The 23,156-nt window shown below is 39.3% G+C and overlaps 1 protein-coding gene across 1 annotated transcript; it reads right to left on the bottom strand.

Moving 5' to 3' along the window:
• Positions 1-731: 731 nt before the first annotated feature.
• stat4 (signal transducer and activator of transcription 4) lies at positions 732-22,238 on the bottom strand. Its single transcript, XM_088415017.1, has 47 exons — positions 22,096-22,238; positions 21,865-22,001; positions 20,945-21,080; positions 19,952-20,050; positions 19,357-19,455; positions 19,201-19,279; positions 19,022-19,107; positions 18,219-18,370; positions 17,394-17,552; positions 17,232-17,324; positions 17,065-17,124; positions 16,948-16,968; positions 16,690-16,783; positions 16,569-16,610; positions 15,672-15,755; positions 15,447-15,545; positions 14,337-14,472; positions 14,200-14,249; positions 14,013-14,107; positions 13,158-13,294; positions 12,886-13,077; positions 12,757-12,802; positions 12,171-12,279; positions 12,042-12,061; positions 10,968-10,984; positions 10,222-10,357; positions 9,134-9,278; positions 8,947-9,033; positions 8,441-8,518; positions 8,299-8,359; positions 8,170-8,219; positions 7,516-7,667; positions 7,111-7,257; positions 6,938-7,036; positions 6,101-6,160; positions 5,982-6,011; positions 5,815-5,905; positions 5,688-5,723; positions 4,613-4,696; positions 4,402-4,500; positions 3,931-4,066; positions 3,179-3,293; positions 2,948-3,087; positions 2,048-2,227; positions 1,440-1,500; positions 1,271-1,337; positions 732-1,179 (listed from the first exon to the last, which is right to left on the bottom strand). Exons 1-47 carry the CDS (start codon positions 22,126-22,128, stop codon positions 1,099-1,101), a joined length of 4,410 nt encoding a protein of 1,469 aa, XP_088271143.1. The 5' UTR covers positions 22,129-22,238; the 3' UTR covers positions 732-1,098.
• Between the last annotated feature and the right edge of the window lie 918 nt (positions 22,239-23,156).

Here is a 23,156-nt window from a genome sequence, read left to right as displayed (position 1 = left end):
CTCGGCCAAAAAAAAAAGCGTCCGCGAGTCTGGTTTCGATGTACGCTAATGCTAACGTTAGCTGGTTGAGCAGCATTTTTTTTTTCTTTTTTTAAAATAACTTTATTTAACTACTTCCACCTTTAAACATGGTGGACCAAAAGCCTTCATACTGTTCAAGCGAATGCACAGGACCTCCGGGCTCAGGCAGACATGAAGTCTGCCTAGTGACACACGTTGGCTGAATTCTAATTGGCTAAAAACTCTACACTAATACTGCAGCATTTGAGAAAGTAAACATACGGATATAATATAACACGAAAAGAACAGAATATGGACAATAATTTCATGTATAAATATATATATATATATATATATATATATATATATATATATATATATATATATATTTAGTAAAATTAAATTGAAAAAGAAAATGGGAAAAGTTGAATTATAATTTATTACTTTCAATTATTATTACGCTTTATAGTAAACTTTCTGAACAACTGTTACTGTAATGACTACAGAGTAATGATTCAATTGGATGACTACTTTAAATCTTGGCAAGATGACTTTCAGTATCATCTCATCTTTTTTTTCCCCTCTAGGTGACCCTCATACTAATACGCCTTCGTAGTATGCGAAACTTGCGCGTTCATAATAAAAAAAAAAAAAATCAACCGAAGAATCAACCACTTACACGTCACAGTGAAGGTACATAATTAGAAGGAACATAATTAGCCAACAGCATATTTGTTTTGGCACATGTTTAATAATCGCAACAATATACACATTGCAATATTCAACACCCGGATTGTATAGTTTTCTCAGCCCTAAACAGAAGACCCATAAATGGAGAAATTTCTGTTGAATTTCAGCACTTCACCACAATGCGGTTGAATTAAATCTGTGACTTACTGGATCAATTTTGGCCGGTCACCATAACAACGGGATTGATTTATGACTCCATAAGGAAAAAGGGCCAGTTTTGGGAGACTTGATAAGTGCTCATTCTTTACATGGCCGTTTATAGTGATACTTTATGGGGAAAGTGTCTTCTGCCGACAGGTCGAGGTCCGTAACGCTACGCTGTCCATGAATATCTGGCCTCAAATCTTTTCAGATTGAAGTGTAGCCGTCAACTTGGTCGAGGAGCTCGTCGGCTATGTTGAACAGCTCCATCGGCTGGAAACAGTCATCCTGCGGAAGGACGCGCACAATTAGGTGCCACTGCGCTTATGTACGATATTAAAATAACGAAAAAATGGGAGAACGTCGAGTGGAAACCCACTTGCGTTGAGAGAAACATGTCCACCATGGAGACGTCTTGTGGTGGAGAAGGAGGAGGTGTCGGCATACTGGGAAGGAAAAAAAAAACATGTAATCAAAGCGAGTCCGCTTACAGAAAGAAAACATCGGTCACATGATGTCAATATGAAGTTACATGAGGTCACACTTACTCAATCACATTGATGGGTTTTCGGGACAGATAACCGGGCGCGCTTGCGGCCGTCTGCTTTTCTGCACATATAAAATATTGAAAATTAAATCATAAACAAATCAATTGTTAGGAATCCTTTTGGTTTCATGTTGCCAAAATGTCATCAGCATCATGAAGAAAACTTTAACGGGGAAAATCCACTTATTCAGCCATTTTGTCTGTAGTTCATTTGACAACTGAATTGCTGTCCGCGTATTATTACTTTTCAAAACACATTTTGCCACTTGCGGAAAACTGAAAATGACATCGCCAGTGCTTAAGGCTCAGCAGGGATGGAAAAATGAAGGCCCAAGAAGTTCGGTTAGCAAATTACAATAGAAAAATATGAATATTTTACTAGTAAAAACGGTCCAATGATTAAACTATCCTTTTAAGGACGTTAAGCACAAGCTATGAATGTTAAGTTTAACTGTAAAACTTTTAAATCAGTATTCATAATTTTGTCTGAAAATGGATTCAAATTGTAACTCAGTCCAGAATGCTCGAAGTAAATAAAGATGTTCTTTTTTGGCCATTTTGCCAGTCGTGTAAGCAACAGACAAGTTTGGCCGTGAGATTTGCGCTCACCTTTGCGGGTGTAGTAAGGTCCGAATGCCACGTCTTTGTCCACGTCCGGGTAGAGGTAGCGCAGAGGGTTGCCGGTGATGCTGCCGTGGACTCTGGAGGTGAAGTCGAAAATGACGTTGGGCATGGGATTGGTCGCCAGCTCCACCTTGGTGTAAGGCTCAATGGAGTGCACTTGGGCCTCTGAAAATGGAGACAGCCTGTTTGTGCTTCGCTTTTCACAAATTCACTTATATTTACTCTTCTTCCAAAGCTTTGGCTAAAGTAGGAAAGTAGTAATTGGTGTCTGGGGTGGTAAGTTGACATGATACACTTTGCCTGAGAGAAACAAGCTTTATATGTTTGGAAAGAGCAAAGTGTAGCCTGGGTTGTTAGTGGAACTTACAGAGAGAGTATGCATTTCCACAAACTAATTTTGAAATGACTCTTTGGAAGATTCGAGAAAAGCAGCTGCAACTTGCCATTTTAGTTAAAAAAAAACTTAGCATCCAAATTGAGATTTAATATGTCAAATGTTAGAGACTGTTGTAAAATAGGCAAATTCACACTGATATTGTTGTAAGCAATGGCTCAAAAATAGACGATTTTCATCTTTTAATTCTATTCTGCAGAATATAGGGGGTGTTGTTCAGTTCTGATACAATTCAGACGTTGCAGCCAATGATACTGCAGCCTGTCTGATACTGATAGAGCCAATGAGAAATGACTTCCTTAGTAGACAGAAAGACAGAAGAGAAATGTGGAATGGACTGCTTGAAAATGAGCGCTGATATACCAAGCAAATGAACAGATCTGGCAGCAGAGGGAAAAATTCAATGTGCTCCTTCTAGTTTGATGAAGGCACAATAAACCCATCGCCTGTCCAGCTAGGACATCTGTCTGATGTGGACAGTGGTGCTGTACCTCCGTTGTGGTGTTCCACCCAGCTAAAGGAGATGGCGCCATTTTGGTTGGTTTCGCTGAAGCGGAGCAAGAAGGTGCCCGTCTTTTTTTCCTGCAACAGCTCCTTGATTTTCTCTCGGCTCACGAAACCCATTATGTGCCTAAAGAAACAAAAAACATTTTAGATATCCACTGAGTATATATATATATATATATATAAAAAGATCAAAGTTGATTGTAAAATTGACATACCCATCGCGCCAAAGATCCAGCAAGTGCTTTTTGATCAGATCCAGGATTCCGTCGAGCCAGAGCAACACATTTTTCTTAGAAAAGGCATTCCACTGGACAAAACCAAAGGGCTCCTCTGAGGGGAAAAGCGTGACGACCAATTATTTCAAACAAATGAACGCCTTAATGGGAATGTTGGACTAGTGCTAAGCGGTGGTCTGTCTATATGTGCCTTGTGATTGACGGATGACCAATCTGAACACAGCCACATCCAAATTAGCAGGGTGTTCACACATGTGCAAACACATGATCTCAGTTTTCTTTTAATTCACCCCTTGAAGAGATTTGTATTTCATTCTCATCTTGCGCTATAAAGGGCACAATAGTGGAAAAGCTTTGGATGTTCACTATTTCTTTATTATTATTTACTATTTCATTTATTCATCAGTATTTTTTTATTCAGAACTCCAGAAGACAGATGGTGTAATGTCATCAGTTTAGTTGTTTCTGCCAAAAATTGGCACTACAACATCTGTATAAAATCTAACAATTAAGGCCTACAAACAGTGAGACAAATCCCTATAACACAATTGAGGAATAAGTTGCTTCCAATCAATTTGCTCTCAATTTGAAAAGAAACCCTAAATGTTCAAGTCTCGTACAAGAGATGAGCTGGTATATGCAGAAAGCCTGTTAAAATTGCATTACTCTGTGAAGAATAATGCCATTTTTGACAACCACCAGTCTACATTTAACCCAGATGTCACTCTTACCGATAAATTTTTCCCTGAGCATTGCGAGTTGGTTTTGGTCCAGTGCTCGTTTTCCGACGGACAAAAATTGCCAGCTCAGAACCTTTGAGAGCTGCGACCAAGAAAGAGGAGGAGGATTGCAAAACAGCGACAGGTTCTGGGGGGAAAAAAACAAAACAAAAACTACAGTTGTCATTTTTGACCCAAATCATAGCAAAAACAACAGCAGAAGTAGATAATTAAGTTGAACTGGTCAAATTGAATTTTGTCACTTAATTGGTTTGCTGTTTCCATTTGTCACTTTATTTAAACTGGGTACATTACGAATGTTCAAGTATCTCGGCTGCATTATTTTTTTTCCAGCTGGCGGACTTGGCACTTCAGGGATTCAATTCCATCATTTAGCGATGACATGTCAATTTGAACATTTCAAAAATATTGGGACAGTTGCTGTTCACAAGTTGAGACAAGACAATAGCATTGTAGTATTACCAGCGGATCGCTGGTGGCCATGTTGTACCACATGACCGAGGCCCAGGCACTGGGAACCTGAAGGGTCGCCGTTATGACGACAACCGGAAGGGAGCTAGCCTGCCCAAGTAAAGGGAAGCTATTATTTTTTTTTTTACAACAGGTCAACTTTCAATAGGCATAATTGGAGGCAAGTTATGCGCTTTCTTTTCAAATGGAATATGTCACTCACCTGGATTTGACAGTGCAGTCCAGCATGCTGAAAATCACTTACAAATGTAATGATGTGGAGTTCCTCCGTAACAGTCAAAGTACTCTGGCAAACGGAAAAAGACCCAGTGTGATGGACATGTGTTTTACCGCAGGACACACAAAAAATCTTCCATGCTTTTCTGCCCTCTACTGGTTAATTTGACCACCTAAACCTGAGCCACTGTAAGGGCCACTTCACACTGCAGCCTGAAGTGACAAAATTACAATTTTTGGCCCCTATTTGACATGTATCTAATCTTTTGATGGCAGTATGAATGACACAGTTCCAATTTTTTTCAAATGCGACCCAGACCATTTGGGTACGTGGCACTTAATCTGACAATTATCCGATGGTTTGACATGCGACTTAAATCACAGTTCAGTGCTCAAAAACATGGGAGCAGATTGGGAAAAACAAAAACAACAATAGTGGACGAGGCAGAGACAACTCACTGAAGGGGATGGGTGTATTTTGTTTCTCTCTCTTGGTCGTTCAGAGCGAGTGAGCCGCTCGGAGCAAGCAGGAGACGTTGCTGGCACTGCACTAAATGCGATGACGAAAAAAACCTCACCCTTCCTCTGCTTAATTTACTCCCTGAATTTAACACATTGAAAATATTCTGCTATGACAGTTGTCAAAATTGCCAGGTACTTTCGTAAACACGTTAAGCACGCCTGCAGTCTGTGATGTCAGTGTCCTCAATGTGCATACGGGACAGTTTCGAAGCGTTTTGAGTTCAAACACATATTACATAAATCCAAATTTATTTGGAAATGTGAACGACCTAACAAAAAAAATTGGATTTCACGAAATTGAGCATGAAGTCCTGCAAGTGTGAACTTAGCCTAAATTGTCTGCAGAGACAGCTTAGATAAGGGATCCCCAAACCTTTCCAAAAATGTCTTTTCCCAAAATGCTTTGCGTAGTTTTGGTTAAGCAGAAAATATATTTCAGAGGGGGTACCTCATTGGAAAAAAAGGTTGGGATGACATGATTATACTAACCCACGGAGAGCACAATAATATAACAAATGAGAAATTATGTCACGTTTTACCTCATGTGATTTTCTCTTTTTGATTTCCTCCAGTACCTGGAAGAAAATGCAATAATACGATAGATGGATAGATATGGCTTGGATATTATCTACTAGTATTTAATGGGTTCACTTTGAAGCTTCTTACCAAGTCAGTAAATTCTGCAACCAAGCAATGGCCAGCAGTGTTGACGTCCAGCACCTTACTGGAGTCCGCACTGAATTTGAAGTGCCGGAAACTGCAAGATAACAGTACACGTGAAGAAGTAAAATAACGCTTAGTAGTTAATTAAACTGCTTCCACAATTTACTTACCCTTTCATTTGAGTTTTCTCAGCTACATCCCTTAATGTCAGGGGGAAAAAAACATAACAAAGAAAAAAAAATGTTTTTACTTCTTAAACGCCTCAAAACTTATGTCGTCTTGGACTTACTTGTCAAATACAGGTTTGACTTTAAGCAGGCATCGGAATTCGGGAAGATTTATCAGGAACCTGAAGAGCAAACAAAAAGATGGGATCATTTACAAAAATAAAAAGATGTTCATTATATTGTCTAATGCAGTTGGTTATTAGGAGGAACACAAAAGCACTTTGGGAAGTGTGTAAAAATTTGACAGGGTTTTCTGCATGTATCAGTCGACTGAAATTTGGAGCAGTACATTTTCTTTACAAATAAAGAGCAAATGAATTGCAACATGAAATAATTTATTGTTAAATTCTGTTCTGGTGACGCTTGCAAATCCAGACAGGGAAGTAAACATCCCCTCCCTCACTTATACTTGTTTTATCTCATTTGCATGCCATTTTAAATTATTGCTCACTCTATTCTAATTTTCTTGAGAATGTAACATTCGCTACCTTTTCACCATTACTCTCTTGAAAAAGGCATTTTAATCTCAACGCGGCATTCCTGGTTGCATAAAATAAAAAATAGTACTTTTTCTTTTCAAATTAAGAGCAAATTAGTTGGAACAGGAAGAAACTTATAGCAAAATTGGGTCATCATGACCATTGCAAAACGTATGCCATCATTTGGTTAAGTTTTACAACAAGAAGGTGTCAAAAGAAAAAAAAATGATGACATTACACTAGCTATCTTCTGGATATAGTACGGTCATAAAACAAATATCTGGCGAATAAACTTGACAATCCAGGATGAATCGGAATGTCATCAGCTAAGGCTGAATTTGGAAAAGGCTGCATACATGACCCATAGACAGGAGGTCCTCACTTCCTGACCTTTCAAAGTAACAATGGCCGCATTCTTACCTGAGTCCCACAGTGAAGGAGGATTTGGTCTTCAGTATCAAAGGTTGCTGGATACTTGGCATACTGGACATGATGGGTTGCTTTTCCACTACTAGCGCACTGAAAAATGCAATGTATTGCGCACTGAAAATAACGTGACGCAAGCGGATGTCCCAACGAGACGAGAGTCTTACTTGGAAAGGAGTTTGCTCATCAAAACTTCGATGAAGGTTTGCATCTGGGCAAAAGAGTCGCCAGTGCCGTCGTGGTTCCCGTTGGCCTCGGACAGCCTTGTGAGATGCAGATTGATTTGTTGTAGCGCCATAGCCACAGTTGTGAAGCTTGAAAAATATAAAGAGAATCATTTATTTTAGATTACTCTCCTCTGGTGTGTTGGGTTTTGCTGAAGCGAAGCTAAACGTAATGACGGGAAAATGAAGCCTCATGAACAATTTTGACGTGTTTTTGCTCCTCTGGATGGCACCGTTGCTTCGCCTTCATTTTTAAACCAAGGACACCATCAAGTAGGAAAAAAATGATCACGTGCTTCAGGAGGCTAGGTTTTCCCTATCACCTGCTAGCTAAAAGTGCTTCGCTACCCCTTTTGCAGAGGTTCCAGGCAGGTGTCGACGGGGCTTCCGATGCAGGCCAGCTGCTGCCCCCGCTTCCACTCGGGCAAGGCCTCGCCGATCAGCGTCTGCACTGCGTCCTCGGCTGTCTTCAGCACGTCATGAATCAGCTGGAGTAAGAGCTGCGAACATAAAAGCGGCATCTCCTGGGGGTAAATGAAGGCACTTCAGGGGTACGTGGGATTTCAACAGGGTTATTTCCAACAGGGTTGTTGCATGTGTCATCAAATCTAATGTAATACCATGACAGGAACACTACCACTTTGTTTTCAAATTAAGAACAAATGGATTGGAACATGAAGCAATTCATTGCTAAATTGTGTAATAGTGACTACTTTGCAAACTGTAAATTTGTTTACTGGTGTGCATTGTCATTACATGAGTTAAAAACAGTTTGAAAGCCAACAGTGAGGCTCTATCCTAATACTTATGATCAGGTGTTTTAAAATCGTGTTTGTGAAAATATTCTTCTTGTACTTTATCTCCTATTTTTTTGTCTTGATTTTGCTTTTTAATCTTTTTTCATTGTTTGTAACCTCTTTAAAATGTACTTTTATGTACTATGTGTGACATATGTTGTGTATGAAACGCTCTATTAAATCAACGATTGATTCTGCGTGTTACCTGCTTGGTTTGCATGAAGAAGTTGACCTCCGCACTACATTGTTCCTCTGCTAATCACACACACACACAAAAATAAGTCAGCGTCACTTTCAAATCTACCGCTGTGTTGCGTTAGCAAAATTAACGTACCGTGGCTGGTGTGAATCCTTTCATGCAGCTTTTTCCATGCCTCGATTTCATTGGTGATCTCCTGCATTTGGGTTCAATTTGAGAACTTAGGTTAGCGAGAGCGGACGCAACGTTTTATCGAGGCCGATGTCAAATACGAAACCTGGGACATCCTCGTCAGTTCTGCAATTTTGGCGTCCAGTGGCGTAAGCTTCATTTCCTCAGCTGGACAGACAAGCCCCTGGAACCCCAAAAACTTTACTCAGTGTGTTTGCGTGACTTTTCATCGTTTTGTGGTTGTAAACAAATTGTCCCTGGTGCATGAGCGAAGCAGGCCCACAGGAAATTCACAATTCAAGGTCTACACAGTAGAGCTTTTTGCTGAAATATTCTTAAAAATATTCCAACAATGTTATAGGCTCAAGTTTTGATTTTAAAAATTCCGATGCCAATATTTTCCCTTTCACAAATGAAAATTGGTCTCAAATATCGATTGTTGACCCCTTTGACTACTAACAATTGGTATCGTCCCGGAAAATTTACGTCGCTCTATCTCTATTTTACACATTTCGTTTGTTTTCATTCATAAAACCTCGCAGCATTCTATTCCTCTTTGTTGCCATCTTATATTTGAACGAATCAGAAATGACGGTGTGACATTCTTTTCACCTGTGCAGAACGCAGGATTTTTTTTTCCTCTTCTAGGCACTCGAAGAGGATAGCTGCCAGGCTCTTTGGCTCCTTTTCAAAACGATTCTAGAAAAAAAAAAAAGATTTGGTGATAGAATGTACGCACAAGTGAAAAAACAAAGATTGTGAAAGAACGGCGGCAACAAGGCGTAGCAGTGTGGCTCACCAGCAAGTCCTCTTTGATTCCTGGAAAATCCGGCCCCTGCAAAATGTTGTTTTCGGTGATGCAACGGCGCCATTCTTCTTCCAAATAAACCAGCAGAGCGTTGAAACATGTCCGGGCTTTTTGCTCATCTACAGCTGCCGAATGCCTGACAGTGACCGAGACATTTCAAGCCCTTAAAGGGGAAGTCAAGTCCAAAGTTTTTTGGACAATAATATGTTCTATGTAGCCCCACTAATCCAAACACAACATTCTGATTAATACTGCCTTTGTGGAATATGAATGACACTGCAAAATTCGGCGGCTCCTGTCGCCTGATAATGACATCACAGTTGCTCAGAGCTCAAGTAACTAATCAATCGCAAGACTTCCCATAATTAATCATACCTATTACTATTTTTCAACAACTATTTTCTATGAAGCTAATAACAGATATTAATTTAAAGGGACAGTGTGCTTCATTAAAAAGAAACAAATTAAATGATTGTAAATTTAAAAAAACTTATAAATGAATGTGTTCTTAATGACCAACGGTATGTTTTAAATGTAATCATAGGTCTAATTATCATTAAATTACATTACATGGGGGGTGGCACTTCTCTCGAGGCGGCCATGTTGGTTATAGCTATGGACAAAGGTAAATGCAGCACCTACAGCACCACCTGCTGTCAATAATGAAAAAAACTCTTAATCTTCCACACTATCCCTTTAAGTAAATTCTTGGAATCAACATTAAGTCGTCAAATAAAAATATATATTTATTTTAAATAACCCTAATCGTATTTCTCCTTAAAGTCTCCTCATAGATATATAAAAAAAAGTCATAAAATACAAGAAAGTTGGAATTTTTACAGCAGTTCCTTACGTGGAAGGATAATCACATTGTTTTTCCACTGTCTCCCAATGTTGCGGCTTAATTCTTATCCCACAATTAATGAAAACTTCCTGTTGGGACTTGACTTCCCCTTTAAGCAACACATCATGGATTTTTGCCTTTTCAAAACTTGGTTTAAAATACAACAACTTTTCCCATGTGCATTGTATTTATACTATTCATAGTCCTGATCAATCAACGAGACAGTAGAATTTACCAATCCTGGTTCTCGATCCAGACACTCAAATAATGGCGGATGTGCCTGGGGAACTTCCTTTCGTAGAACTGAATCACTTGCGCCTGGAAGGCGTTGTCCAAACTCAGCAGTGATTGCCACTGAGCCATCAGCCCACCTGCGGTACAGAACAAGTGCAAACATGTCACGCATAATTGAAATGGCTCCTCACAGAGAATTTATGATAAAAATTTGACTCCGTATCCGCACATTTGAAAACAGGTGGCTCGCTACAATCCCCGCCCACCTCAAAATAAATCACAGGGATTTTTAGGGTGGTTGTTTTTACAATCAGATGCAAAACACACAAATGAATGATCATGGAGATTCCGAATCAGCAATTTGTGCAATATTATTGCCTATATTTCTCACAGCTTGTCAAGGTCATATATAGTACTGTACTTCATTAGTTACTGTATTGCGCTAAAGCTGGTGGGAGTGGGTTAAGTCATGAATACCGTAAGCCAACATGAAATGAAGCATCTTAAATAGCATCTTAAAAAAAGCTTCTTAATTTTTTTTTAACGATAATTTTATGGCAAACCATTTTTTTCCACAGGTAAAGGAGTACCAATGCTCAATCCATTCTCGTGTCTCTGTGACGCAGGAAATACAGTATTGAGGTTAAGGAAAGTGGCGTCAGGAAAAACTATTTCAATGATAAGAGTTGCGCCACGAATATGTCTCTGTGCTAAAACAAAGCCAAATGCAGAAGGTGAATGACTTACCTATATGGCCACTTTGTCACGGTGCGTAGCGTGTAGTCCAAACGAACAAATAAAGACAACTGAGGAAACTGGAGTTGGTTTCTTCCCGGGATTTGACAACCTGCCAGGCCACGTGATTCCCTGAAACTAACAGCCCGTCGCCCCCACCCCCCCGCGAGCGTCGCTCCTTTTTCAGTCCATACCGCTTAAAAAAAAAAAAAACACTCTTATTCAACCACAGTAAATGTAAGTCCCTCGCAGAAACAACAGACAAAAAGAAAAAAGAAGAATAAAATAAAATAGAATAAATGAAAGCGAGTCGCCCTTGTCATGCGCGGTGACGTAATGAACTTCCGCATCAGCAAACGTCATACTTGGACACGGTTTTTCGTCGCCACAAAACTGTTGCTAAATAGTATTCTAATCAAATAATAATAATACAACACTTTTTAGCGTCTACTTTAAGTAACACGGTTAAATCGGGCGTATAAAAAATGTTGAGATTCATACTACATAAAATTCTCAACTGTGTGACGGCAGGCAGGCGTTGCAAATTAGCAACAATAATATGAGAGTCCCCTAGGTTTACACATTATTATTGATGTAGGCATTTTTTTTAGAAGTTTGAAAGAAAAAAAATAACTTAATTTGGGTCTCAAGAACCGTCTCGTCGGTGGGCCGTACTTCTCACTGTACGGCCGGCATTGACACACCAATCCAGCCATCATCTTGACCGTTTATCCTCACGAGGATAGCGGAATAAATGAAGAAGTAGAATCAGGCGTTTTACTGCCATTAAAATGTTAAATAGTGTCAATCATAGGGCTACTTAAAGTGAGTTAAGTGAGTGGAGTGTAGCAAATGATTATAGATACAGACACTTTACTGTGCACTAATGAGGCAAATACAATATCTGGAATAAATGATGCATTTCGGGGTTATTTATGTAACATAAGAAAACATGCAATGCAAAAAAAAAAAAGCCAAAATACAATTTCAGTACAAATCTACACCAAACTATTTCTTGAGCGTTTTTATTTTTAAACTGGCTTGAATCTTGTCCCAGGAGTCAACTTTCTCTGAGTCTGACTTTACTCTGAATATGGAGAATGCATCTGGAAAAGAAAGAGCAACATACCGTTTAGTGTGAAGAATACAACTGTTTGAAGAGGTACTTGGTGATTAATGGACACGATGAGATTTTAGGTCAGATTTGAAACTCACAACATCCATATCGAAGCACAAGGTCTGGTTGAGCATGTCAAACTCGCCCGGGGTCATCGGGGGCTCGGGCGAATCGCAAGGAGGTGACGGCGGGCTTACTTTGGGGTTGCTGCAGAACAACAACAAACATGCTAGCATTCTCTCAACCTTCCATGATGTTTTTATCCTTCATCCTTAGATTCATATTTTGAGTCAAATTATATTAAAATATGATTTGGGGACTTTTTAAGTTGACAGCGTGTGAAGGCAGACATTTTAAAGCTAAGTTTCAAGACCAAGTTAACATCATGAACTTTGGGCCTGTTCAGACTGACCCAAGTAATTCAAGCTTAATGAAAATAATGAAAGTGTATGAAAATGAGGGATTAGTGGATGAAGTGTGCCATTTAAAGAAGAATGTGCCAAAACGAACACTTTTTTTTCCTCAAAATTATAAGGATTTCAAATTGGTAACAAATCAAATTCTGAGCTACCTCCTTGTATTATATATCATTTCTAAATGGAATTGAAAGTAGAGGTAGAATACAGAAGCCTGATTTTGTGAAAACGCATCACGTGAATATATTTGAATATGAAATGGACTAACCACATTTCAGAGCAAGGGATCAGTGTGGATGGGATGTACGGGTAGGCTGGGGGAAAAAAAAATACAATTTGATTAAAAACACCCAAACAAAATCTTGATGGAGGGGAAAAAAAGCGGTGGAATACGTGCCTTTGCTTGGCAGATTGTTATAAAGCTGTCCGAATGCCTCGTCTTTGGGGATGTCAGGATAGAGGAACTTGAGCGGGTTTTTGGGGACCACCCCATCGGAGATCACCTTGTAGTCCCGGATGATGTCGGGAAAATGGAGCGCGTTCAGCCGGCTTTTGGTGTATGGCTCCACAGAGTTGAACGTGGCCTCTCCTGTTCCAAAACAAACAAATCAATGAATTAAAAAGAAATGAATGAGCGAAAAAGCAAATGGATGGGTTGAAGGTTGTCACCGCTGTCCGTATGTTGCACCCAGGTAAAGGTGATTCCTCCGAGATGGCTCTCACTGAAACGCAGGAGGAAAGTGCCCGACTCTTTTTCCCGAAGCAGAGCGCGCTCTGTCTCTTTGCTCACAAAACCCATGATGTAGCTACGAAAAACAACAACAACGAAAAAACATTGCTCATTTTGGGTCAAACCTTTCGGTAGTGCAGGGGCGGAGCTAGATGGTGACTTTAGATGGTGATTTTATTTCATAAAACGCGAATGCGCGTGCCAACCCACAGAAAAAAAATTCTAGCTATGCTCCTGCAGCAGAATGAAAAAATGGTGCAAGAGCTTCTTCAATGTTGTTCAAAGCTTAGATTTTTCATGTTTTTTTTACTTTAAACCAGACATCTGACATTAAAAGGTTAAACCATCGATTGATATTTTTTTGAGGACCTTCAAATTTGAAATTTAACCTTAGATGGACAATGAGATTTTAAAAAATAAATAAATTGAGATGAAAGTGACAATGTTATAGGGATAGTCCACTTGTTGAGCAATTTTCAAGAGTAAAAAGGCTACATCTTGTATGTGATTATTTTGGTGACTACATGATTTTTTTTTCTGTACAATTAATACCTTTTTCCACTTGCTGTTGCCTAAACTGACATCACCAGTGCCAGGCCTGGGTAACAACCAATCAGAGCTCACCCGCTGGTCATGTGACATTCACAAGCTGAGCTGAACTGGTTTTGCGCTCGAAAAATAATGTAGTGATCAAATTTGAGCCAAAATAGTACCTTTTACCCTGCTGAAAAAGGCTAAGTGGACTACCCCTTTAAGAAAATCAAAATGTTGAAAACGGTAAAGTGAGTTCTAACTTTTCATTCCACACAGACAGAAGGTGCTTCCTGATCAATTCCAGGATGGAGTCCAGCCATATCCAGAAACTGAAAGGTTTGCCTGTAATATTCTCCTGGAGGAAAAAAAAAAAAAGAATATTGTAATAATAAAAAATAAGTGAAAAGGATCATTTCTATCACTGTGTGCGCGCTGCTTTCCACTTACCTTACAAAACTTGGACCAGGAGACTTGGTCACTATTGGAGAAGCGTGGCCCTATAAATATTTGAAAGAAAAACCAAAATGGATGGTGGCAAAAGCAGCAAACTTCTGAAATGCGTAGCACTTTGCCAGCAATCCCACCGAGAAGCTTTTCTCCCAACATATGGAGCTGTTCCTTGTTGAGGCCTGGAACCGAGTTGGTGGAGAACTGCCAGCTGAGAACCTCGGAGAGCTGAGCCCACGTCGCTCGCGGTGGACTGTTGAAGAACGCCAAGTTCTGTTCGAGCATGACCACACGCACAAAAATGATTAACTCACACAAATGGAGAGGAAGCCAACATTTGGGGTTATTCATTTCATTTCATCCTTTGAACCCAAAGACATTTTTTGTACTTTACAGATACCGGTACTGAATGAATGAAAAACTAAAGTAATAAATGACTTTAGAAAATCTCATCCTAAAGTAATCAGTTCGGTACTAAAGTACTAAACTAATTGATTACCTTGATGCTTTATACTCTTTTAGTACCATTTATCCCCCCCAAAAATCCATAAAAATATGCCATTGAGATTTTATATTAATACAAAAATCTATATCTATAAAAATTGCACAGGTAACCTAAAACTGTATCTTATTCAATATTAACAAAAGAAAAAAAAAAGCAATGTAAATCAACTTTCAGCAACTGTTAACTGTACATTTAATAAACAATAAAATAAAAGTTGAAAATCCTTATTTTATTGCAAATACTTTTCTGAAGGCGATGTCCCAGATAAATGAAATAAGTAAGATTTGAGTAATGATGGAAAATTAACTACACCTCAAGAAGCACTTACGATACTTTTTTACTCCTCTAGATGGTGCTCTTGGTTTGAAAACCAAGGCAGCATGCTGCAGAAATATTTGAAATTTACCTTGCCTTTCTTTTTAATGCCTCCAAGAGGATTAAAAAAAAAAAAAGTGTTTCAAGCGGTTTCCTTTTCCCATCACTACTTTTTGCGATATTTTATCCACCCCTTTTTTTTTGTTAAAGGAGAAGTCAACCCCAAAATGTAGTCTTAACATGGCATGTTGACAAAGTCATCCATTGTATGAATTAAGCATGATATCAAACCCCTGCCAATATGTGTCAACGAGCGAGCCGTCATGAATTTTATCCATTTTTTTTTCAACCGTAATAGATTGCTCAGTAAAAATGGTGCCAGTAAACATTTGAAATTATACAACAAACAAGCATGGTGTCTCTTCACCTTGGACTGGTGGTTGAATAGGTTATACCACATGACGGAGGCCCAGGCAGCAGGCATCTGACTCACGTTGGAAATGACTACCAGCGGCAGCGAACACGTCTGTAAGTAAGAAATTTGCCAACAAAACGGACACTCAACTCGTTCCCTACCAGCCCAGTTGAAATGGATCTTTGCCGTCTATTGTCGTCACTCGCAGTGAATGCGCGAATAAACGTCAGCGCTTACCTCTAAGTCAATGTTGAGGCCCTGCATTGTGAAGTGGGCCTCAAAAGTCAGCGAGTGAAGCTCTTCTGTTACACATAGCAGAGTCTGGAATGCAAACGTTACACTGGCATCAAATTCATGTAACATTAACTTAAAGTTGGGCTCAGTTGAAAAATTTCAACCCTTTTTGCACACCAAAACACCAACAGCAATGGTTGCAATCACCCTGCATGTCTAAAGATGGCTAACTTCTTTCAGAAATCGACATGTTTGGTCTGTCCTGTCAGTTACATTTTGCACATTTTTAACTAATTTAAAATGCTGAAAATGGCCTGAGGAAAAAAAAAAAGTTTCTTAATGTTCAAATTAATTCGCTCTTAATTTGAAAAGAACAATGTACGGGTCCTGTGACTAATGTCCAAGATATCTATTGATCCATCCATCCATTTTCTAAAGCAGCTAATCCTCACAAGAGTCACGGGCTTGCTGGTGCCTATCCCAGGTGACCGGTTGCCAGCCAATCGCATGGTACACAGAAACGAACAAACATTTGCGCACACAATCACACTTAAGGACAATTTAGTATGTCCAATACACCTGCCATGCTTATTTTTGGAGTGTAGGAGGAAGCCCGAGTGCCCACAGAAAACCCGCATGGGCTCGGGGAGAACATGCAAACTCCACACAGGAAGGCTGTAGATAGGTGGATTTCAACTCGAGTCCATTTAACTGTGAGGCGGACGTGCAATTGAGCCACCGAGCCGCCCCTGTTTGTTTCATAGTATTAAAAAAAAAATTCAATGAGATTTACTGTAAAACTCACACTAACAACTATTTGGAAAACACTGCTCTATTAATGTCAAAGATCAACAAACAAACACAAGTATTAGTGATGATGAGTGAAATAATGGTTGTTACCTCATTGCTCTTTGTGGAATTACCGTTTTTCCTCTCCTTCAACTGTTGTGATTGAGAAGTTCAACATCAACGAAAAGACACATTACTCGCAGTTTTTTTCTCAATTTTTTAAGTAGCATACCCCATGTTTAAATTCGACCGAAAGGCAGCCATTGGAGTAGTCCTCAACATCCATGGCTTTGGTGGTATTGGTCACGATGAAAAACTGCCGGCTTCTGAGGTTCAAAACAAGGGGGACCAAAACATTCACTGTTGTTTATTGGAAGCAAATGACATCCATGAATAGAAATGCAAATGAAGTCTTGTTTTTACTACGTTCGGATGGACATTGAGTTTGAACAAGAGTATTACATCCTGTTTTGCGGTTTTCTGTACTTACACTCGGCCAGGAGGGAGATCCCTAAATACACACACAAATACACAAAAACAAAGGTTCGGAAGGAGGTACAGAATTTAACGAGCGAACATTCGCATTAAGGAAGAAACACATCCTCACTTGTCAAATGTTGTTTTGACTTTGAGCTGGTAATCAAATGCCGGCAGTTGAACCAGCAGCCTGGTAGATGAAAAAATGTGCACGGAGGACCAACATCTTGGCTTTGGAACGGCAAAGTAGGCCCGCCTCACAGCCAGGGGTTCTGAGTCGGAATCCGGGGAACGTACCTGACTTTAGTGGCGAACTGCACGTTGGTCTTGATGACGAGCGGTTTCTGCGGATGCGTCAACATGCAGGGCTGCTTCTCCACCACGAAGGAGCTGAGGAAACGCCGGCGATATTATTTTCAAAAACATCGTTTCCAAGCGACGCCTGGGCGACGGCCGCACCTCTTGATGATGTGATAGAGGAGGTATTTGACGCGTTCCTCCATCTGGGGCTTCTGGATGGGGATGGGGTCGCTCTCGTAGGTGACTTTCAAAACCAGCTCCCCCAGTTTGTCCAGTTGCCGTTTCACCTGGAACAGGCTCTGCGCTGTCACGGTGAACCTGAACCAGAACGGGACACACACAAAAAAAAAGAGTGCATTACGTGACAACTTCTTGCTAGTACAACCGTTAGCTACGAAAATGCATTCTCTATTGGCCTATTATTTTTTTTTAAAGTTTCCTTCTAAATCACAGATGTCGAACTCAAGGCCCGGGGGCCAAATCCGGCCCTCCATGTCATTTTATGTGGCCCGCGAAAGCAAATCATATAAGTTTCCATAACCCTTGCTAAACTCAGTTCCAAAACTTTAGCTTGTCGTGTATAATGAAAAATAAAGTTGAGATTTTTTGGTTTGTTCTGTAATATAAACAATAAATGAACAAACTAGAATGCTTTACTTCTGATCTCAAAACAGCTAAGCCATCAATTTGTTGTGTACGGTAATAATACGGTAAAAAAATGAATAAGATCATTTAAAATCCACTTGGTTTCCTCAACATATCGGCCCAATGAAGGAAGTTCTCGCTACAAAATGGCCCCCGACAAAAATGAGTTTGACACCCCTGTTCTAAATTATACCATCCTCCATGCCAGTGGTTCATGGCTCTGCAGCGATTGGTAAACAAACACGAACAATAAATAGAAGAAAACAATAAAAATCATTGAACCACTGCGATATCGCAAATAAATGGAACAAGATTTCCTTTTAATATCATCTCACTTACCAACTCTGAAGCTGGTCAAGATTGGTGGTCAGGGGACTCCCGATGGCAGCCATTTGCTGTTCGCGCTTCCAGTCGCGAAGCTCCGAGTCAAGCTGAGATTTCATCAGGTCATCGATCTCCTGAATGACCACGGCTATCTTGGACAAGATGTCCTAGCAAAAGAGTTGAAAAAATATAAATGCAAGAAATATCACAGACATCAGAATTTTCCCCAAGGTGTGCCATGGCCACCCCTGGCCACCACGTAGCTCCGCCCCTGGCCAGTAGCGTAGCGCCCTATACAACAGTAGTTCCCAAATAGGCGTATGTGTACCCCCGGGGTATGTAAAGGTACTTCAGGGGATATGTGAGATGGTAACAGGGTTCTTGCAGGTCTCAACAAAACTAATAAAATGTTTTTTTATGTCAGGAAGAGAACATTTCTAAATTAAGAACACATTAATTGAAACATAAAACGCCTTCATTATTCAATTTTGTTATTATGTATGCCTTTGTATAGTTACATTTTATATGGGTGCTCACTGTCAATTTTCCAGCAGTTGGAACAGCTACAAAAACCGATGATGTCAACTCCTAATTCGTGGAAAAAAAATACCCCTCGAGGTACCATTCCAAATGTAGTTGAAAGATTTAATAAATCAGACATGGATGGCACAGCAAACTTTTTTTTGAAAACTAAAATTGCTTTGCTTTGTTATATAAATATTACACAGGGTGTACATGATTGAAAAAAAGTTCTCAAATTTCCCCAGGAACATTTCAGCTGTTGTTGAGAACACATCAGCATTTGGTCAATACTGTACCTTCCTTTTGAAGTCAAGTGTGTTGAGTATTTCCTGTAGTCTTGTTACTTCCTGTTTCATGAAGTCAGAGTTCCTCTCTGATAGATCTACCACACATCGACAACATATGGTATGAGCGCGGATCGGAAGTTCACGCTCTTCTGCATTTTTCTTCTACTTTTTTCGCTTAAAAGCCCAACCTTGAGACTGCAGGGTCTTGTAGCGGAAATCAAAATCATCCTGCATGTTCTCGATGTATTTGACTCCTTGGTCCATCATCTGCGTACAAATCATGGTTTTGCAGTCATTTTTACTCGGAGATACAGTTCATGAATTGACGTGATTTTATTTCTGACCTGCACACTTGTCCGGATCATCCCGATTCTGTGTTCTAGGTTTTTTTGCCTCTCAAGGACCACCGAATTTTGCAGCAATGTCTCCAGTGCAATGTCTCCCTGGTGAATCACAATTTTCATTGGCTGTTCGTTGTTATTAGTGAAAAAAAATTCCAGCATACCAGCCTGAAGTAAAAGCGGATGATACTAGATAATATATCTTCTGGAGTTGCTAAATAAAATACACCGAGAGATACCACTACCAATGTAGTGTCAAAATTTAAAAAAAAAAAAAAAAAAATCAAATAAAAAGGCAGAGCACTTTATTATTATTACTTGGGTGAAAAAACATTTCATAAAAGGCTGAAAACAGAATTTAAAAGAAAGTACTTATTTAAGCCCTTTTCAGATGGAAAAAAAACGGTGAATATTTTGTCTACAAATATGGAATTATGAAAAGGCCTTTTCGTGAGCCTTGAGTTTTTAAAAGCATTATCTGCACAAAAAATATTTAGTCATCAAATTAATTTTAGATGATATTAAAGTTGTCACAGTCGTGTCAATATGTCAAATGGAAACATCAATTGTTGGCGATAGGGACTTTTCACACACAAACCTGCTGCTGCATGCAGGCAGCGGCGAGGATGCGGCGTTCTTCTTTCAGGCATTTGCTGATGATTCGGACCATGGCCGCCGGGTTGCTGGCATATTTCACCTACAACGACAGCACCGTACGTCAACTTGGAAAAGAAAACGGCAAAGACGTCAAAGGCCAACTTCCCCTCTCGGCCACAAAAAAAAAAAAAAAAAACTTTTGTGGTAAAAAGGGATTTTCAATCGTTCGTTCATCTGAAGGACGGGGGCAGCAGTTTGTTTGTTTTTTGTAGTTTGTTTTTTATGCAAATGACTCACACATCACCTACAAGAGGTTTTTGCCATTGTTCACTAAAATTGTTCATGAAAATCTGCTGCATGTTTATCTACGTTGAATTATAGGACAAAAATAAGGCACATTTTATTTATTATTTAATTAGTTAATTTTCTCTCCTAAAAGTTTAGGGACATTTGGTGTCAAAATGACTACAAAAAAGTATATTTTTGATTGTAATAATATTTTTTTAAAGGAACTTATAAAGTAACAAAGATAGACATATTAAAGAAAACTAACAAACATAAAAAACTACTATCAAAAAAAAATATTTTAGAGATTTTTTAAGAATATTTTTTTGAGAAAGTCAATCAACCATCCGCTGAGAGGCACTACATATTAATGGATAGGATTAGTAATGGGATTAAAGATGACGTTTTTTCTGAACCAGTTCATGAGACTTTAGAATGGTGAACACACCCTTAACTTAATTGCTGTTCTCTGCAACACACATGTAACAGGAAGGAGTAAAGGTTAACAAAGGGTTTTGCAACAAATCATCTGATGATAACTGAGGGCTGTTGCCTTGTAAAAACAGAAATGCAGAGTGAAACCTGTTTGTTTTTGTGTCAGGTGACAGCAAACAAGCAGGCAAACAAAAGCTGATTGAAAATTAGAAAATGAAAGCCGGCCTGACTTCCTTTTGCGCTTAAGTGCACACCCCCAAAGCAAATGACGTACCTGCAACTGCTGATGAATGATTTTCATGTTGTGCCTCTGCAGGAAGTTGGGCTCCCGAGACAGCGCTGCGTCCAGCTGGGACGACAGGCTGGAGAACAGCACTACCGCCATGGACTCGTCGACGGCCGCCGTGTCCCTTAAGACAAAATTACACTGACTCAAAAGTGACATTTTCATTTACAGGCCTTGTAGTTGACAACCAGACTCGCATTCATGTGTGTGTACTGTGTTTGGTCAAAATCTTTGGAATTATTCAGGCTACCCTACTGTGTCCTAATTTGTTCAGTAGAGGACATCCAAGCATGTCCAATGATGTCTCGTGCAGGTTGGGAATACAATTAAATTTGATGTTTTGCTGAGACCAAATAGACACAATAGTGGATATAAATCGATAGGCTGGATCTCAGCAGTCATAAATACAGTGCCAGACCGAAGTAAAAAAAAAAAAAAAAAAAATCCCTGTGCTGTCCTGTCTTGGTGTTTCTTTCTTTCTTTTTTTCCTATTGTATGATCCCGTCAACTATTTATCCCGTAAAATCACATACCCGTGTCGTGAGGTAAGGTTGCCTCCAAAATCGCAGGAATAAATAATCGAATAATCAAAGACTGTGTAAGCAATATTTATGTTTTTTGTCAAAAGCATCTTTTTTCTTGCACACATGGTGTACAACTTTATAGCAAAATTTTGTTCTGGAAGCTACATGGCTCGTGAAAATAAAACAATTTTCTTTAGAAATATATTTCCCAACATGCAAGGGCCTTTTCTAAATTATAGACGACATTATATATCTCAAATAAATGTAAAATATCTCTAAAACATCTAAAATATTTCATTTTTCCCTACAAAAATAAGGAAAATATATATCCACTCCTGGTTTGTTTTCGAGAAAATATCGAGCTTTCGTTTTTGTGCTACTCACCAATCCTGAGCCTCAATCCAAGTGGCCAGACCCTGCCTGATTTCCATTGGAAAATTGTCATCATACAAATAGTCCACATGCTCCAGGAGTGTCATCTCCAACTGCTGAATTTGCTTCCACTGGCTCATTCTGCACACCTAAATGAAAACTGCATTGACTTGGTTTAAATTCAAAGAACCTTTACATGACATAAAAAATCAAAATAAGAGTTTGTTGTGTGCTCGTAATTACCCGATGCGTTGTCCCGTCAGTGTCATTCAACATGTGCAGTAACGTTTCCTTTTGACTTTCGTTTTCATTGCACTTGACTTTCAGGAAGTCTTCTGGTTAAGCGCTTGGAAAGGTGCCCAACCTCTCACGGTGATAGAATTTCGTTTCATTGTTCGTTTTATTTAATTTAATCAAGAACGACGCCGATAAACACACCCACACATTGTAAATGCAATATAGTTAATCAGACATTAAAACTGTACACAGTATTATTTTTGGAACGCAGTTTCACAGACTCCTCCGGTGCTGGTGAGGGCGCTAGTACCCGTTTTCGTAAATAACTCAGAAGGTGTGACGAATTCGAAGTTTCGAAAAACATTTTACTACATTTTATAACACATTTAAATTATGAACTACGGGCATTTTCAAAGGTAAAGCACAATCGGTATCATATTGAAAGGCATCGAAGGCAAAACCACGCTGGAAACAAAAAAAAAATAAGTGGGCTTGTTGATCGATACGTAAACGAGTCAGCCATATTGAATGTGTTACACCTGCCCGTAAAGAATGGAAGTACTGTCGTAAAACAATCGAATCATTTGTTAAATCTTCTGAGGACGTTGCGTTTCCTGTGAGTCAAATCAGCAGATTCTGAGAGACACACAACCACACTCCTAGGAGAAGTATAAAAAAAAAAAAACTAGGGCTGTAGCACTCAAGTCTGGATGTAGACTCAATGCAAACAGGACCATAAAGTTAGGTTTTTACCAACCATTGAACTAACATGGGATAGTCCCGCCCCACCAAAAAAAAAAAAAAAACATGAAGCAACCTTCAGTCTATAAGAAGACAATTACTTGACACGTACGGCAACCCAACAAACTTTTTGTTGTTTATCTGAACAGTTGGTTAATAATACAAAAATGCTCCATGCCATTGAAGAAGAGTGTTGAGCTTAATGAAATTTCATTAAATTTGCAGTCAAAAACAGTATTTTTTCTGTCTTATGGTTTACTCTTGGATCTCATCTGGACTTGGAACTTGTGGGCTCGGACCTGACTCGGACCTTTGTGTCTAGACTC

Source organism: Hippichthys cyanospilos, chromosome 5, assembly GCF_059441005.1.
Source record: "Hippichthys cyanospilos isolate Australia breed blue-spotted pipefish chromosome 5, RoL_Hcya_1.0, whole genome shotgun sequence".
In the NCBI taxonomy this organism is placed as follows: domain Eukaryota; kingdom Metazoa; phylum Chordata; class Actinopteri; order Syngnathiformes; family Syngnathidae; genus Hippichthys; species Hippichthys cyanospilos.
Note: the sequence above shows the minus strand (reverse complement) of the source record. Positions and strands in the feature narration are given on the sequence as shown.

Bases quoted from the DNA above. Each gene is read 5' to 3' on its own strand.
- stat4 (XM_088415017.1), bottom strand. From the start codon at position 22,128: ATGTTGAATGACACTGACGGGACAACGCATCGG. The intron at 12,280-12,756 runs GTTAGTCCATTT...GTTGTTCTGCAG, and splicing joins ATCCCTTGCTCTGAAATGTG to CAACCCCAAAGTAAGCCCGC. The intron at 7,037-7,110 runs GTAAGACTCTCG...TGCATTTTTCAG, and splicing joins ATGAGCAAACTCCTTTCCAA to TGCGCTAGTAGTGGAAAAGC.